At 43.3% G+C, this 17,281-nt stretch overlaps 1 protein-coding gene across 19 annotated transcripts in view; it reads left to right on the forward strand.

The window, feature by feature from the left end:
- The first annotated feature begins 1,694 nt into the window (after window positions 1–1,694).
- ZNF618 (zinc finger protein 618) overlaps window positions 1,695–17,281 on the forward strand; it is a 170,021-nt gene continuing 154,434 nt past the window's right edge. For all 19 annotated transcript variants that reach the window (XM_019754622.2, XM_019754625.2, XM_019754623.2 and 16 more), the window contains exon 1: window positions 1,695–1,924. In XM_019754622.2, coding sequence (XP_019610181.2) covers window positions 1,892–1,924 — 33 coding nt within the window. In that variant the 5' untranslated portion in view covers window positions 1,695–1,891. The remainder of the gene's footprint in view (window positions 1,925–17,281) is intronic.

Genomic DNA, 17,281 nt, shown 5'->3' on the forward strand with positions numbered 1-17,281 from the left:
AGGCCCACAGCGGGTCCCCTAGCCAGCACATATGCCCAGGACTCATGGGAGCCCAACTCTGCCAAACTCCGCAGGCTGCCCTTCTCCCCTCAGTGCTTGCTTTACACCAGCCTTGGCAAAAGCTGCCAAACCTCTGCCAGCGTCCTTGCCAGGCTGGCAGGGAGGGAAATGGCCACTTTTTATTTTTAATGACCCTCCAACATTTTTGGGGGGTAGAGGAATGGTTAGAAGATCCCTCTTAACCTCTTGTGTTTGTTTCGGGAGAAGAGTGTCTCTTTTAATTCTATACCTCCTATGGAGGGCTGTAGTCCCACATTTTCATTCTTCAGGGAGAGGAAGTGTCTTCTATACAGTCCCAGTTTCCTGACATTTAAAAAATAATAACTTTTCTGGGGGGTGCAGAGAAAAAAGTTCTGTAACCCTTTCTGTCTCATATGGATCCAGCTCTTTAAACATTAAACTTGATGTTTTAACGTAGGGTAGAGAAAAGATACCTGTTTACCCTTAATTTCCAATGCTTCTATTTTTAAAAAGTATCCTTATATTTTTCTCTTGGGGAGGGACAAAGAAAGATTTTTCTCATATATGAGCTGTTCTTCAGATTTTTATTCTGAAAATTAATCAATTGTGGGAAATGTGGGATGGACCCAGTAATCATTCTTGTCTCTTTAGGGGAAGATTCTTCACACTTCACATTTTTAAAAAATGATTTTGAGGAGGTCTGAAAAAAAAAAAAAAAAGAACCCTTTAAAACTTTCCAAGTCACAGGGAGGCAGTTCCTCAAATTAAAAAAAAAAAAATTGATTTTAGGGTGTTACATAGAAATATTCTTGTTCATCATTTCACATAGAAACAGTTTCTCAAGTTTTTCTTTTTTAAATGAACATAATTGGGGGATATGGCAGGGGGGAATTCCCCTTAACTTTTAACCCCTCTTGTCTTACATAGGGCCATTTCTTCAAACTTTTATTTTTAAAATAAATGTTCTTTAAAATTTTTTTGACTGGTAAATAGAAATCCTCTGTTCATCCCTCATTTCACATAAGTATAAAGCAGCTCCTCAAATATTTACTTTTAAAATCCATCTGATTGGGGGCTAGAAAGAGGCCCCTTAACTAACCCTCTTCTGACATAGGGCCAGTTCTTCAAACTTACATTTTTAGATTACATTTGATTTTTATGGAGGTGTGGAAGGGGCAATAGGAATATCTTCATCCAACCTTTCGATTCTTCCATAAGGCCAACTCTTCAAACTTTAAAAATTCAATTTGATTTTTTGGGGAGTGGGTGTGTGGGGGGCAAGAGTTCCCATTAACCCCTTGTGTTCCGCTAAGAGGCAGCTCCCCAAACTTTTTCTCCCCAACCTGAAAATGACCTTTCCGAGGGGCTGGAGAACTGGAGGAGAGCAGAAGGGCGCTGGGGGGCGGGCACAGGGGGCGCGGGGCGGACAGGGCGCGGCCCGGGAAAGTTTGGGGGGCGGGTGCGCCGCGGCCCGGGGGCTGGCGGGCGGGCGGGAGCGGCGCGCCCCGGGCCGGCCAGCTTTGTGTGCGGCGCGGAGGCCGGCGGCGCGGAGGCCGAGGCCGAGGCCCGGAGCTCGCGGGCCGCGCGGCGAGGCCGGCCGGGGGCGGGCAGGGCGACGGGGGCGGCGGCGGCCCCGCGAGGGGCGGCTCGGCGGCGGCGGCGGCGGCGGCCGGTGCGGGCCGGGGGTGGGGGCGAGGGCCGGGCGCCCCCCCCCGCGCGCCCCCAGCGCCCCCGCCCCCCCGGCCTGAGCGGGGCGGGCGGAGGAGGGAGCGGCGGCGGCGGCGGCAGCGGCGGCGGCATTGTGCGCGCACCAGCAGCCCGGCCCGGGAGGAGCAGGACGCGCTGGGGCCGCCTCCTCCCGCACGGACCCATGAACCAGCCGGGCGGCGCAGCGGCTCCGCAGGTACGACGGGGGGCCAGGGGCATGCACTGCGCGGGGGACCCCGGGGGGCCGGGGCCCCGGGCACTGCGCCACTTCATTGCAAGATTTGCAAAATGCAAAGTGCCTGGGCACATTTGCGGGCTTTTTGTGGGCACAAACGGAAGGGTCGGCGTCTGGAGAGCCCCCCCGGGTGCCGCGGGGTGCGAGGAGGGTGGGAGAGACAAGGGGGTCTTTTCGGACCCCCCACTCAGCGCCCTCACTGTCCCCGGGCTCGGACCGGAGCCCAGAAAACAAAGCGGTGAGAGAACAGAGCAGCCATTTCAGTTTGGACAATTCACATTTTGCAAAAATGCAACCCCTTCCAGCTCTCCCCCCTCCCCCCCAAATTTGCAATTTCCCCCTGACCCTCTCTGCTCTTGGGGTTCCAGATGACCCCCGGGGAGCTCTTTCCACCCTGGTCCCCCATCTTTGCAACAATCTTTTTTTTTTAGGCCATATTTCCCTTTCTCAATTTTTTTTTTCTAATTTTTCTTCAAACGGTAGTTTTTTCCCATTAAAACGACGCCACCTAGAGGATACTATTTTGTAAATAAAAAAAGAAATTAAAATTGAAAAGAAATATTTTTTATTTCTTATTTTTCCAAAAGTTTGCACCATAAGACAGTGGAGGGGAAAGGGATTCTTTTCCTTTTTGGGGTGAAAATTTTCACTTTGATCTTTCCAGGAGCATGGAGACAATTTCTATTTCTGAAGCCAAATCCAGATAATATGTAAATGAAAATTAAGCTGGAATTTGAATGAATTCAGTTTTTGAAGGGGAGAAAGCAAAAAGCCTCCTAATACCAAAGTCAATTTGGCTGCTCAACTAATTTTAGTTTGAGAAAAAAACTAATTGGAATGAGGAAAGGAGGGAAATTGTTGAGTTTTGGGAAAACTGGGAGAATTGGCTTTATGAAGCAATTAGAAATTGTACTTCATTGTAATTTGGAACTTGTTTAGCTCAGCGGGCAAAAAAGACTAATTTCAACATTTGGCAATATTTAAGTTTTTCGATTTTCAAGAAGGAAGGATTTAAAAGAGAAAATAGACCCTAAAATGTTGGCTTTGGACACACCCAGAAATTGTAGGGTTTGTTTTTTTTGTTTTTTTAAATTTTGCATTTACATTTTACTGCATTTAAATCCCAAGATTCTAAAGAAAAACAAACTGGAAAAGTTAGAGTGAAATCCTCTCTTTTTTTCCCTGTGTTTGTTGGGTTTTGTGTTATTTTGTTTTATTTTGATGGAATAATTAAGACTGTTTTCTGATTTTGTTTTCTGAAAGGTCTGGGTATTTCTTTTTTTGTTGTTGTTTTATCCAGAAAATGTCAGGAACCGTTTTTTGAGAAACACTCAGTGGAAAAAAAATGTAAATTCATTACATTATACAAATTGAGTAGCCCACAGATTTGTAGGAGAGACCGCCATTAAAATAAGATATGCATAATTAACATTATTATGAAAAAACTAACAGTGGATTCACAGAAGCTCATTTTTTATGACATGCAACTGAATTAGTTGATAAAGACAAGGGTTGAGGAATCCTTGGAGGAAGAAAATTTGCCCTTCTCTGTGTTTGCTCACTCTTCCAATTTAAAAAATTTATTATTAAAAAAAATCTAGATTGGTTACAGGCCTCTTTGATTGTGATGTTAGGGTTAGTAGTTCATTAACGTTTGGTATTTTTCACAAATTTGATTACTTTCAAAGGGGAAGAAAATCCATTAGCCTTTATCATTTTTTTGGGGGGGGTCTATGTTTGAAAAGAACCAAATTTTACTGACTTAAGAAGGAAAGATAAAAAGGGAAGGACAGAGAGGAGATGAAAATTCTGATTCTTATTCATCTTCCCTAGTGGAACACTTACTTTGCTGAAAAAATGGGGTAAAACACCAATTCAGCTGATTCTAGCATCAAAATTTAATTTTTTTTTTTGAAGAAAAAAAATCAAAATACAAACAAAAGCCAAACCCAAAGATTCTTGCCTTTGGAACATGAAAGCACATGTGTAAACAGCATTTGATGTAGTTTTTTTTTGGCCTTAAAATGAATCAAATGAAGGTGAAACAAAAAAAAAAATTTTTTTTTCCAAAGATTAATATTGACTGAATTAAAATTTAACAGATGAAATAAAATTTAACACCCAAAGTTGAAGGGTTATTTGTGATGAATTACTATCTGATTGAATTTGCTGGGGATTTCGAACCAAAAACAAAAACAAAAAAAGTTCTAATTTTTCTGTCCAAAAGGGGGGAATATTGTTAGCATTTGCGGGGGTAAGGGGGTGTGGATCTTGGTGGCAGCCTGGGTGGGGAGCTCATGGGGTCATACAGGTCTAGGACTGGAAACCCTGTGCCCCTTTCACCAGCCACCAGCTGGTCTTGGAAGAAATGGTGGCCCCAGTCCATGGATTTCCAACCCCATTTTGTGGAAATTCAGATTTCTAAGGGGATACGAATTTTGTGAAATATCTTTGACAGTGGCAGAGGTTCGACATTTCCCATCAATCGCCATTGCATTTGGGAGATTTTATTTTTTTAGTAACAAAATCCTTCAGGGCTGACTGGCCACATTCTGACATATTTGGAATGAGCTTTTTTTTTTTTAAGTAGCATAATTAAGAAAATTTTTTTCCTGTTGAATTATTTAGGCCGATGCCTAGGACGGTCAAAGAATTTATAATTTCCAAGGGCTCTGGAGGCCTCATGAGACAGTAGGCTTGAGTTTAGCAAGAGATGAAGGAGAGCTGTGCCCTCGGCTGGGGAGGGGGTAGGTGGGCACTCCTACCAGGCATCTGAGAAAAAGTCAGGATTGTAGATAACAGGTTATTTCTGGTGCAAGGAATAAAAATATTGCAGCACGTTCCTTTGTGTGTCCTGGCTCTTCTGACACAACTCAGATTCATTCATTCTATTCTGAAATTTTGTTGTGTTGTCTATGTTTTAAAGGGAACCCCTGGCTAGAAATTGAAAATCATTTCTGTTTTGTAGACCTGTTTTTCCATTAAAAAAAAAAAATTGTTTATTCTGATCATGTTTGTTGTAAAGGAAATAGAGGTGCATGATGGTACTGTTGGGGGTGGGGTCAGTTTTCTTTTGTTTCTATTGGCGTCTCTCAGGATTGAGATCTGACCTGGGCCTTGCCTCTCTCACCTACTATTTTAGATGGAAGTGTGACCAGAAATGGATATACGAGCTAATTTTTATTAGCCTGTGTCTGCTCACCACACTCTCTTATAATATTGGGCAAAAAATCTGGCAAATTGGACTTGAGGGGTGGTAATTTGATGATGGACTGAGTTATTTTGGTGAAAGATCATTTATACTCAGTTTCACAGTGGAGACTCTTATTACTTAATGTTTTGCTTTTCTGCCTAAGGAGTTTTTTTTTTTTTTCTAATAAGGTTTGAAATTTCAAGGGCCTGCTTTATAGCTTGACTTTGGACCAAGCAAGGAAAAAGGGTTTGCTTATACTTTAGCCCTGCACAGAGGTGAACTTGAACAAGGCCTCTTGCTTTTGCAGAAGGAAAGCAACAAAGATGGCTGGTCAGTGGAAGGCTGACCTCTTCCTGGTCCTAGAAAATAAACAGCTAATGGTTTGTTTCATTTCAGAGACAGAGCTTAAAAACTCCTCCATTGTCAGATACAATTCCCCCCTCCACCTTTGACCCAGCTCTTGGCATGCTGCTTCCTGTGACCTCAGAATCCTCTTGTCTTCTTGGTGGGGTGATAAGAGCTTCCTTGCCGTGTTCCACTGGACGTACAGGCTGACTTTTCGTGGTCGTGGTGAAATTTTGAATTTTCCCCATGTTCTTGTAATGTTTTGTCTCACTTGTGTCTCCTCCCTACTGATGTAAAGTGAGGTAGATTTGTGGGTACCCAGGAATCCTCGCTTTCCCACAGTCTTGCAGTATGACCTTGGACAAATCACTTTTTCCTTTGGAGACTCAGTTTTTGCGTTTGTGAAATGAGAGCTTTCAATCAGAACAGGGATCATAATAAATAGGTTTCATTTCTGATTCTGACTCTAGGTGATTGGCTGTTGCTGCCTGGATCATTGTGTTGAGAAGGATTCTGAGGCCACATCCATATCCCCACATTCTGGAGAGAGGGATGCAGTGGTCAAATCGTAGTGTCAGGCACAGAACGGGGGGTGTGCCTCTTATTCACCAAAGCCAGGCTAGGCTGTGTCATGACCCATTAGTGGGTTGTAAAATCAATTTAGTGGATGACAATCAGCATTAAAAAAAGAATAGAATAGAATACAGGGGAACACAAAACAGCAGAGGCGTAACACAGCATTGCAGGTAAGTGTTGTCTCATGAAACTTTCATTTATATTTGCTAATGTAGGTGCATGATAAGAGATGGAATTCCTACTGTGAATCATGGTTCAAAAGAGTTTCAAAGGTACTGGACTAGATGAGCCACAATGATGCTGCAAGTACACTTTACTGCTTCTACTTTATTTTCTCACTTATTATCCTAGTTGGCTTTTACGGGAACCCCGTGGAGTAGGTGTCCTGTGCCACATGTTTGTCCCCTGGGTGAGCCTGCCTTAAGGGCCACCTGTGAAGAAGCTTTAGCTGTGTGGTGGTTAGGCTCCTACCCCAGTTTGTTGCCCTTGGATGAGACGTACAGGACAGGTGTTAGAGGGAAGGCCACATCTTTGCCAGGTTTTAGTGCTGGAAAGGAGATTTTAAGTAACACTGAATCCCTGTCTTGGTGGGAGGGAGAGCTGTCAGTTACTTTTATTTCTCACTTTCACTTCAAATTGCCAGAGGAGTTTTTCTGCAGTTAGAGAGTTCATGTTTATGCTGTATTTAAAATTTAATTAGACTCTGTGTAAGTGTCTATATTTTTTGTGTGTATGCACTTCCTAAACACTCCAGAATTGCTGTGTTGGTCTCTTCATCTTTTAAATGTGTCAGACCAGTGCTGTCCAATAGAAATATAATTTGGGCCACAAATGTGAACCACATGTAATTTTCAATTTTCTAGTAATGCTTTTAAAAAAAAGTAAAAAGAAACAGATGAAATTAATTTTAATAATATAGTTTATTTAACCCAATATATCCACAATATTATCATTTCAGTATGTCATTAATATAAAAATTATTGATGTGATATTTTACATTCTTTCTTTGGAGGGTAAGTCTTTTCTGATTAGCCACACTTCATGTGCTCAGTAGCCATATATGGCTAGTGGCTTCTGTATCGGACAGCACAGGGCCAGGCCAATGTTCTATTAGTTGTTACTGGGTCGCCTCAGAAGTTTAGTGACCCATCTTTTAAAGCTCTTGGTTTTGTTGGTGCGGCATCCTTCCTGAGCCATATCTGCTCTGAGGCGTTCTAGCCGATAGTGGTGAAGAGTTCCAGCCATTTAGCCTCTTCTGGCTAATGTGGTCCGTACCTCCCTTTGATTTGTCCCAAAGCAGTCTTCTGCCAGGATTATGCCAGAGTGCTGTAGTTGAAAATGACAAATGATGGCTAGAAACTCCAGTATGTGTGCCACTGAAGTTGAAAAATACAAGTGCGGAGGCACTTAGTTGTAGGAGGTAGGTTGGAAATAAAGCATGGCCTGAAAGGATGAAGATGTAAGAAGACAACAGGTGGGTAGGGTTAGGGTTGGCGTCTAAGGGGAGGGATGAGAGGGGGCAAAGATGGTCAGTTGGTGAAATCCGTTTCTGACCTGAACATGGAACCACCAGGAAATTCCCCCAGGATAGGACTTAGGTTAGACGCATAGCAATTTTCTGACATCTACCCAGTTGGTGAAATGGAAAGCTGGATTTGAGGTCAACCAGACCGGAGTTTGAAATCCAACCTCATGTCACGTTTAGCTTTGTATTACTTTGGGAAAGTTACTTCTGGTTTTGGAACCACAACTTCTGCATCTGGAAAAATGGGGTGGGGGTGGGGTGTCATAGTCTTGACCTGGAAGGTTTGTTTTACTGTTAAATGAAGTAGCACATGTGAAAACAGCCAGCCAGTCCTTAGAAAGTGACCCTTGGAAGGTGGTCAACACTTGTCAGTTATCTTGACCCAGTGGCTAGTAGGTCTCCATTTTGGGCGATTGAGCCCCAATAACAACAGCTTTGGTAGTTCTAGAAACTTAGTGGCTTATCATGAATAGGCAGAGTTAGGTAACAACAGAAAAGGTACATTTTTTTTGGTTGTTGCTTTAAGACAGACCAGGGTGAGACATCTCCTGCGTCTTACCCGTCTGACTTGTCAAAAGTGTTCTTCTCAGTGCTTTCATTCCAGGGATGCTCTAACTCCTCCGAATAGTTCTGGATTTGTTTCAAAGCCTGTGGCACAGTGTTTAAAAGCGATAAATCTTAATCCCGGTAAACTGTGTACCTTTGAGCTTCTGCTCATGCTGGGCGTCCTGTCTCTCGCGCCCTTTCCCTCATTCATCTCTGCTCCATGAGAAATCATACCCCCTCGAGACCACCAGCACGTCCTCGTCTGAGGAGTCTCCCCGGGTAGAGGTCAGCTCTGCCCACCCTGCAGTACTTCCCAAGCGCTATGGACCCACAGATGAGAGTTGGTTGGTTGCATCTCTGTTTCTCCAGCCAGCTTGTGAGTTCCTTGAGGGTAGAGATCATGGGTTATTCATTTTAGGGTCTGGCCCAGAGTAGCAGCTCAATACATATTTGATAACTTAATTGGATTTTTGGAAATAGCTTAGATCACTCGGATTTGAGTCTAGTGAAGAGTAGGTGACTATTTTGGGTTTGGCTGTTTGGTCAAAACCAGTGTTTGGGAGCCATAAGCTCATTTTCTTAGAGCTGGCTCTGAAGCCGTGCTCCCCATTGGGATGACAAAGCAGAAGGGGCTCCTTGGATGGGGATAATGCTTCTTTGACTTTACCTGTCTTGGGGAAGTTTTAAAAAGTTCCCAACCCCTTCATGCTATTGTATAAACTATTTCTTTAAAATGGCTGGGGGGTGGAGGGAGCATCTAGGGACATCATCGGGTGGCTGATGCAGGTGTGCTGAATGAGACTCAGCATTTCTGAGTAGGTAGAAATGGGGAAGCCTCAAGATGGAAGGGGCTTGATGTTACCCTGTGTTTGCTCTAGGAACTGGTCTGCTTGGCCACAGGCCCAGGAACTGGACATCAGGGGGCTGTTTGCAGAACACTGGGACACATGGGCCCCTTAAATGTGAAGCAGCTAAATGTGTGATTTGCTGTTCAACCAGACCCCATCTTTAGTTGGATTCTGGTTTGCAGATGCCAAAGAGTCGAGGAAAATACAGTGGTACCTCAGTTTTCGAATGTCTCCGTTGACGAACATTTTGGTTTATGAACGCCATAAATTTTATGGATCTATGGTAGCATTAAATAGTAAAATTCATACTGAATTTGCAGTTTTAGGGATTGATTTTAAAGGTCTGAAACGGATTAATCCATTTTGCATTACTTTCTATGGGGAAACCGTGCTTTGGTTTTTGAACGTTTCAGAACTCGAACGGTCTTCTGGAACGGATTACATTAAAAAAACAGAGGTACGACTGTATATGGGAGAAAACAGAGACTATTCTGTTTATTTGCTTAATCTTTTTTCCTGTAAGTTTTATAAAACACTGCCATTTTTAACACTTTTATGTGTGGTCCATCTCCGGATCCCAGTTTGAGGTAGACCATATTTCCTCAATGTCATGTTCCCACATTTTCATATTTTGAAATTGGGACGTGGGTTATAATAGATGTGCTCTGTTAGCACAGTTTCTCCCTTTTATTTTTTTCCTCTCGAAAAGCACTTACAAAATCAATGGTGTATCTTAACAGTCTAGAGCATCTTGGAATTGAGGAATAGAATGTCATATTCCTGGTGGGGTGGATTGTGACATTCGGGATTCCCAGCTATGCTTGACTTCTCCACCTGTGCAGTGAGGTGGGACTTCACCTTGGGAAGCAGCTTCTGGAGCTCTGAGTTAGCACACCTTTCCTTTCATAACTTTGCTTCTCTAAAAGGCGTAGTTAGCCAGCAGGAGGGAAGTGAAGCCTGGTAAACAGTGGTCCTTCTGTACAGCCACATGGATGAGCTGTCCTGCCGATGGCAGAACACCAGTTCGACATTTCCAAGGGTAGAATGAATAGATTGAAGTTTGAGGGACAAGGCTTGGCTCTCCTCTCTGCTCTACTACTTAATCATTTTGTGATCTTTGCCAAAGTACTTCATTTCTCTGTACTTTGTTTTCTTTATCTGTAAAGTGGGGATGATGAAGATGATGATGATGATGATGATGATGATACATGTGGCACAGGGTTCTTATAAAAAGTTGTGAGGGGTGTGATAAAAAAGGCTTTATAAAGGGCAAAGTGCTTTTCACTTACAGTATGTTATTTGTATGTCATCCAGTCCCGGGATAGTACATAAGTAACGTACACGCCACCACTCGCCATTTCCAATCCTGTGGCAGACATTGCTAATCGATCATGCCAGTCTTTTCCATTGAGTCCGGCCAGTGGCCTCAGAGTCCTCCTTAGTTTGATGCTACCAGTCAGTTGGGTTTAGCGTGGGACATGAGGCTGATTTGTCATTCTTGATCGAGTGCCACTCTTTCTCTCTGAAGTGAGGTGGAGCTACGTGTCCAACACCTAACTCAGTAGGCAGAGGCGGAACTTCAAGCCTCAGATTTCTTAACTCCTCAACCAATGTTTTTCCTACTATTTGCACATACAGTGTGTCAAGAGGAATTAAAGTTAATTTGGTCTTGAGAAATAGAGGCTCCTGACTCCTCCCTTCCCTGTTATAATTAGATACCCTCGGGGTTGTCATCAAAGCAGGGCTGAATGTCGTGCTTCTCTGATTCTAGTGTGTTCAGGTTTCAAAGGGGAGATGCTGGTGGCTGGACCACTGGGCCGGGTGGTGTCCCTCTCTCACTCTGATAGTTTAGATGACATGGCAGAGGGGCAAGGCAGGCCCTGGGGTTCCTGGTTGATGACCTGGATGTGCGACCAGTTTGCTGTTTACACACTGTACGACCACAGATGAGGGTCCCAGTCTTTCAGAATCCTAACGTCTACATCTGGGAAATGGGATGGGAATCCTTCACAGGACTGGAATAACATAGTGGAACATGCTTTTTAAATTGAGGCCCTACATATGTGTTACTTTTTAAATACGTGTTTATTTTTATAACTAGCACTAATCACTGATTATTAGTGCCCTGTTGGGTAAATTGTGTAAACCCAGAGTCACAGGGGGGTGCCCACAAGGTGAATTGGTCTCTTGTTTTATTTCATTTTATTTTACTTGCCAGTCAAAGGTTCAAAAAGTTTGGAATTTTTAGGCCTCTGGTATGGTATGTGCTTTCCTGTTTGAGTCAATTCCCACTCTCCTGCCATTTCAATCATGTATGTGACCTGCCTAGCTCTGGGAGGTACTGCATGTGGGCCCACTGACATAGCCTCTGTTTATCCGTTAAGCAGGAGAACAGTCCACTCCTATACCCCTCACAGGCTTCCTGCAAGCATCACGTAAAAGACTCAGAAGTGCTTCATAAACAGCGAAGGACTGGAGAAACATGTTGACGACAGTTCCTTTCTTTGCTTAGAAAGGAAAGGACGGAGGCCGAGGTGAAGATGGTATTGAGTCGACAGAAAAATGATGTAAATATTTTGGCTGACAAAGCAGAAGGAGGCTTCATATATAAGAGAATAAATGGAGTCAGGTGGTGCTTGGCTTCCCCCTCTGCCATAGGACACATAGGAAAAGCACTTAATGAAGTGAGCTCTGTGTCAGGGATGGAATTTTTGATTCCCAGAGGCCAGTCCTGGTCCTGGGGTGTGGGTGTGTGGGGGGTGCCCAGGAAGAAAAGAAACCTAATCTCTCTCCCATGGGTGGAAATGCAAAGCGAAGGAGGCCCTAGCATCCCTCGGCCAGCCCCTGGCTTGCTGGTAACATTCAAAGTCAGTTGCTGTTTTGGCCAATTTACTGGATACGTTATTGTCCAAGATAGCACGCCTGAGGGCCGATCCATTCTACCTGTCAGCTTTGAGCCTCTGCCAGACAAATCCTCACCAGCCCAAACACTACTATAGAGAATTAGGATGGGAATTTTTATCTGGTGATATTTTGCAGAGAATTTGCTGTTTGTTTTATTTTGGGCTTAGAGTTTTGCAAGCCAAGTGGACATAGCCAGGGCACTTGGAATACCCAGAGAGAATAGATGAAGACATTATTGGATGCTGGAGATTTTTTTTTTTTTTTAATTTCGTCAACTGGGAAAAATAACAATAAAAATTTAAGTGTGTTTATGTGGGTGTATGCTGGAAAAGCAGAAAGTGAAACTGATCTGAAATAAAACTGAAACTGGCCTGTAATGAAGCCCCAGGGAAGAGAAACTTCCCTGGGGTGCTACTAGCTTGAGGTGGAATTTGTTGTGAGGCTAGTTCTTTTGAATCAGAGGAGTCTAGAGCTAAAAAAGGTAAATAGAGATTATCTAAACTTGTGTCAGCCAATATGCATTGGTAACCACTAGCCTCATGTGGCTGTCCAGCCACTGAACTGTGGCTAGCCTGAATAGAGAGGCACTGTAAGTGTAAAATCCACACTGGTTTTTACAGACTTAGTAGGAAAAAAAGACTGTAAAAGATTTCAGTAGTAATTTGTAAAATATTGAGTATAGGTTGAAATGATAACATTTAATATATTGGGTTAGATAAGATACATTATTAAAATTAATTTCACTTATTTTTAAATTTTTTTTTAACAGTGTGGCTACTAGACAATTTGAAATTACCTAATGTGGCTTGTGTTGTTTCTGTTGGATAGTGTTGATCAAAGCCGACCTGTTCCCCTCAGAGAGGTGGAGTGGCTTGCTAAAAGAGCACAGCGGCTCTGTCAGGTAACTGGACAGACTGCAAGACTCAAGAGTTTGGGACTGAGAAGGATGGGTGATGTAATGGTGTAGGTATCAGCGTAACCATGCGCTTAAAATGGAGAGGTAATAGGAATTTATGAGACACACACACACAGAAAGAGACAGAGGGAGCTGGGGTGGGGGGAGAGAGAGATTGAGATTAGTAATTCAACGGGAAAAATTAAGCTGTTTCACACTTTGCTTATTCATCTCCCTAAACATTAATTAAACACTTACGAAGGAAAGAAAAAATAAATCTAACAAGGCAGGCAAAAACTGAAAGATTTCTCTGCTTGCCAAAAAATTCTGAAGTCTATTTTTCCCAAAGTCTTTGGGTTTTAACTGGGGTCTTTCTGAATGAAAGTGCAGGGCTGGTGTGGGCATACGAAACCCAGGTCACAATTAGAAGCTATTGATTTGGGGCCCTGGGGACCTAGAAGCCATTCTCTTGCTAAGTCGTGTCTGTTCTCTGTAATGATTTGGGAAGCAAGACTTCTAGAAGACCCAGAGGGCGTATTGCCATAGTGGACAGAGCTCGCAGCATGGGGAGGTCATGTAGCAACCCTGACCTCCAGCCTGGTACAGAGACTGGAGAGGGGTGACAAGCCCCAGGAGGAGCAGCGAAGTTGACTCGAACCCAGGTCTTTAGCTTTCCAGCCCAGTTCTCCTGTTGTTAGTGTTTTGAAAGGAGTTTGAGCTATGTGTTGGAAATTCAACCTTACAAATTTTTGTTTTTTAATCAGGAACTATTTCTGTCAAAAGGCTGAAGTTTAGCATTATTTATCGCACTTGATTTCTGCCAAATAGAATTTTTCTGCCTGGAACTCTAATTATTACCCATTTGCCAAGTGCTTATTATATGCCAGGCACTGGGCTAACCATTTCACATCTATTATCTCATTTAATACAATCACTCTGGAGAGTAGGGATTTTTTTTTTTTTTTTTTTTAAATATGAGGGCATTGAGATTTACAGGTGAAAGGAATTGCCCAAGACTACACAGCTGGTAAGTGGCGTCAAGTTTAGATGGTCACCAAAAACCAGGCTTGCCACAGCCCTTTGAGGTGTGGAGTCAGTCTTCCCATTCCTATTTTACAGTTGATGAAGGTGAAGTAACTTACCCAAGGTGTGGAGTTGGTAATTAAGTTGGGATTTGAACCTGGGTCCTTTAGATGCTCTGCCCATGCCTTCATGGGGGTTGTACTGAACCATGGTGTCTTGGGAAGTTGCCCACCCAACTCCGTGGGGCCTGAGTCCAGGCTCCCGGGCTCCCATTCCCTAGCTCTCGGTTTGCCTCCACATACCAGTGGGTTGTGTGTTTCATGCGCACCAGAGCCTTTAATACCACGTTTGAAAACAGTTGCAGAAGGTTTGCTGTAATTAATTACATTTGACATACTTGGAATCAGGACCTCCTGGATTTAGAATGCAAATTTATGCCCAGACAGATGTAAGGTATACTTGGAGCCAAGAGCGCTGGCACGGCCCCACCAGGGCCTGCATCGGTGCCTGCTGCCCTGGTGGGACTACCGTCATGGGCAGTGAGTGGTAGAGGCAGGACTCAAACTCCGGGATACCTGGAGCCCACAGGCTATCGGAGGAGAAATAGCCCTGGTCTCTAGTGTCAGCCCTGCTTCTTACTCCATCATGGTCTGGAGTAATTTCTTTTCCCTCGTTGGGCCTCAGTTTCCCCTATTATAGAACAAGGTCTTGGACTATGTGGTCTCAGAAAGCATATGCTAGGGGCCGGCCCGGTGGCTCAGGCGGTTAGAGCTCCATGCTCCTAACTCCGAAGGCTGCCGGTTCAATTCCCACATGGGCCAGTGGGCTCTCAACCACAAGGTTGCCAGTTCAATTCCTCGAGTCCCGCAAGAGATGGTGGGCAGCGCCCCCTGCAACTAAAATTGAACACGTCACCTTGAACTGAGCTGCCGCTGAGCTCCCGGATGGCTCAGTTGGTTGGAGCGCGTCTTCTCAACCACAAGGTTGCCGGTTCTACTCCCGCAAAGGATGGTGGGCTGCCCCCCCTGCAACTAGCAACGGCAACTGGACCTGGAGCTGAGCTGCGCCCTCCACAACTAAGACTGAAAGGACAACAGCTTGAAGCTGAATGGCACCCTCCACAACTAAGATTGAAAGGACAACAACTTGACTTGGAAAAAAGTCCTGGAAGAACACACTGTTCCCCAATGAAGTCCTGTTCCCCTTCCCCAATAAAATCTTTAAAAAAAAGAAAAAAAAAGAAAGCATGTGCTATTAGTTTGTTCAGGGGCAGGAGAGCAATTAATCAGAGAGTTGGAGCTTGGAGGGCCGGCTTTTGGAAGTACTAGGTATGAACAGCTAAGGTGAGAAAGGCTTTGGAATAGGAAGGTAGCAGGAGGCTATTGGAAGAAACAAGAGGTATACAAGGCTGGACATTAGCGCCAGGTGTTGCAGATTTCCAGGGCTCCTCACAGAGAAGTCATCCATTCAGCATCATTCCATCTTCCCACCCACATACTCATCTCACCATCTGTGTTAGGTTTATTGCTGTGTGTGACAGATCACCCCAGAACTTAGTGGCTTAAGACAACAGTAATTATTTATTGTCTCTCATGGTTTCATTGGGTCAGGAATTTGGGAATAGCTCAGTTGGTTGGTCTGGTTTAGGGTCTCTCTGTGGTTGTGGTTGTGGTCGTGTGGTGGCTGGGGCTGGGGTCATCTTCAAAGTCTTCTCTACTCTCATATTTGGTGCCTGGGCTTGGGAGACTCGAAGAGCTAGAGATCTGTCTGTCTAATCTATCTATCATCTCCATGTGGTCTCTCCAGTATGGAGGCTTAATATATGGGCTAACTTCAATATGGTGTCCTTAGGCTCCGAAATGCATGTTCTAAGAGAGACAGAGTGAAGCATGACTTAGTGTTAGAAGTAATGCAGCATAACTTTCACCTCAGTCTGTTGGTTGAGGCAGTTGCAATGATGTGCCCCAGCTCTAAGGAGAGACGTGAACCCCAGCTCTCTATGGAGTTGTGTCATTATCACATTGAACACGTGAGATGGGATATATATTGATGTAGTCATGTTTGGAAAATACAGGCTGCCATACCATCTGTCTACCCAACAGTCTGTTTGTCTAGCTATTCACCTATCCAGCCTTTTCTCTACCCATCCACCCATTTCATCTTTCCATCCTTTAGATACCTGTCCTTCCATATGACTGTCTGTTCATCCATCCATCCCACTTATCTATCCCATTCAATCACCTGACACATTTTGCTATCTAATGAGTGCCAGGTATAGTCCAGTGCTTTCAATAATGAGCTCAAGTGGGAGAATGAGACTAATATTTATTAAGAACCTACTCAGTATTAGTCTCTTTATCCGCAAAATAACTGCATGACATACGTCATTATTTCTGTTTTACAGGTGAGAAATCCAGGGCACAAAACTAAGTAACTGACCATGGTCATTCAATTAATTAGTATCAGAGCCAGAACTGGAACTCAGGACTTCTGACCACACCGTCCCAGTCTATCTCCATACTGGTTTCTGAGTGTGAAATAGCTGTCCAAGAGTTAGTTCTCCATGCCTATTTTTTTTTTTCCGAGTGGAAGTCCTTTTTTTTTCCTTCTGATTATAAAAATAATACGTTCATTACAAAAACTTTAAAGCCGTACAGAAGAATATGATTATTCTCTAAAAAAAAATACCCAAATCCTACCACTAAGAGATAAGCACTATTTACATGTCAATGAACATTATTCAACTTATCTCTCTGCATACTTAAATATATATGGTTATGGTTTAATACAAATGGGATTATATTCTACGTACTGGTCTGTAACTTTTTGTTTTCTTTTTAAATTCATGGATATCTTTATCGGTAAATGGAGACCTTTATTATTACGTTATAAGCTATATTGTATTTCTACTGTATATATGTTCCAAAATTCAGTACCCTATTGGGCTTTGGTTATTTCTAATCTTTTTACATGGGACATTTCTCACTTGTATGCTAATCTCCTTAGCATCACTCTCTGGAAGGCTGATTGCTGAATTACAGCATACTCACGTTCCACAGGTGGTATAGGTTACATTTCTCCCAGGAAATTACCAGTGCTCATTTTACACGTTGTGGTCATTACCTTGTATTGCCAGTGTTTTTAATCTTTGATGTCCTGGATGGTCAAATTAATGAGGTCAGATATCTGTTGGTATATTTTTATTAGCCATTTACATTTCTTCTTTTGTGAATTGCCTGTTCAAGCATCTTGCCCATTTTTCTCTTGGGGTATTTGTCTTTTCCTTTATTATTATTTTTAAAAAGCTCTTTGGATTTTAGAGATATTGACTCTTTGTTATTTAGGTCCCAACTATTTTCCCCCTAGACTTATTTTTTTTAACCTTGTTAATGTTATTTAGTGGTGGTGGTGGTGAAATGAAAGGTGTACATTTTTGTGTTTTGGATTCTGTTTATATTTTTTT

Source organism: Rhinolophus sinicus, linkage group LG04, assembly GCF_036562045.2.
Source record: "Rhinolophus sinicus isolate RSC01 linkage group LG04, ASM3656204v1, whole genome shotgun sequence".
In the NCBI taxonomy this organism is placed as follows: Eukaryota; Metazoa; Chordata; class Mammalia; order Chiroptera; family Rhinolophidae; genus Rhinolophus; species Rhinolophus sinicus.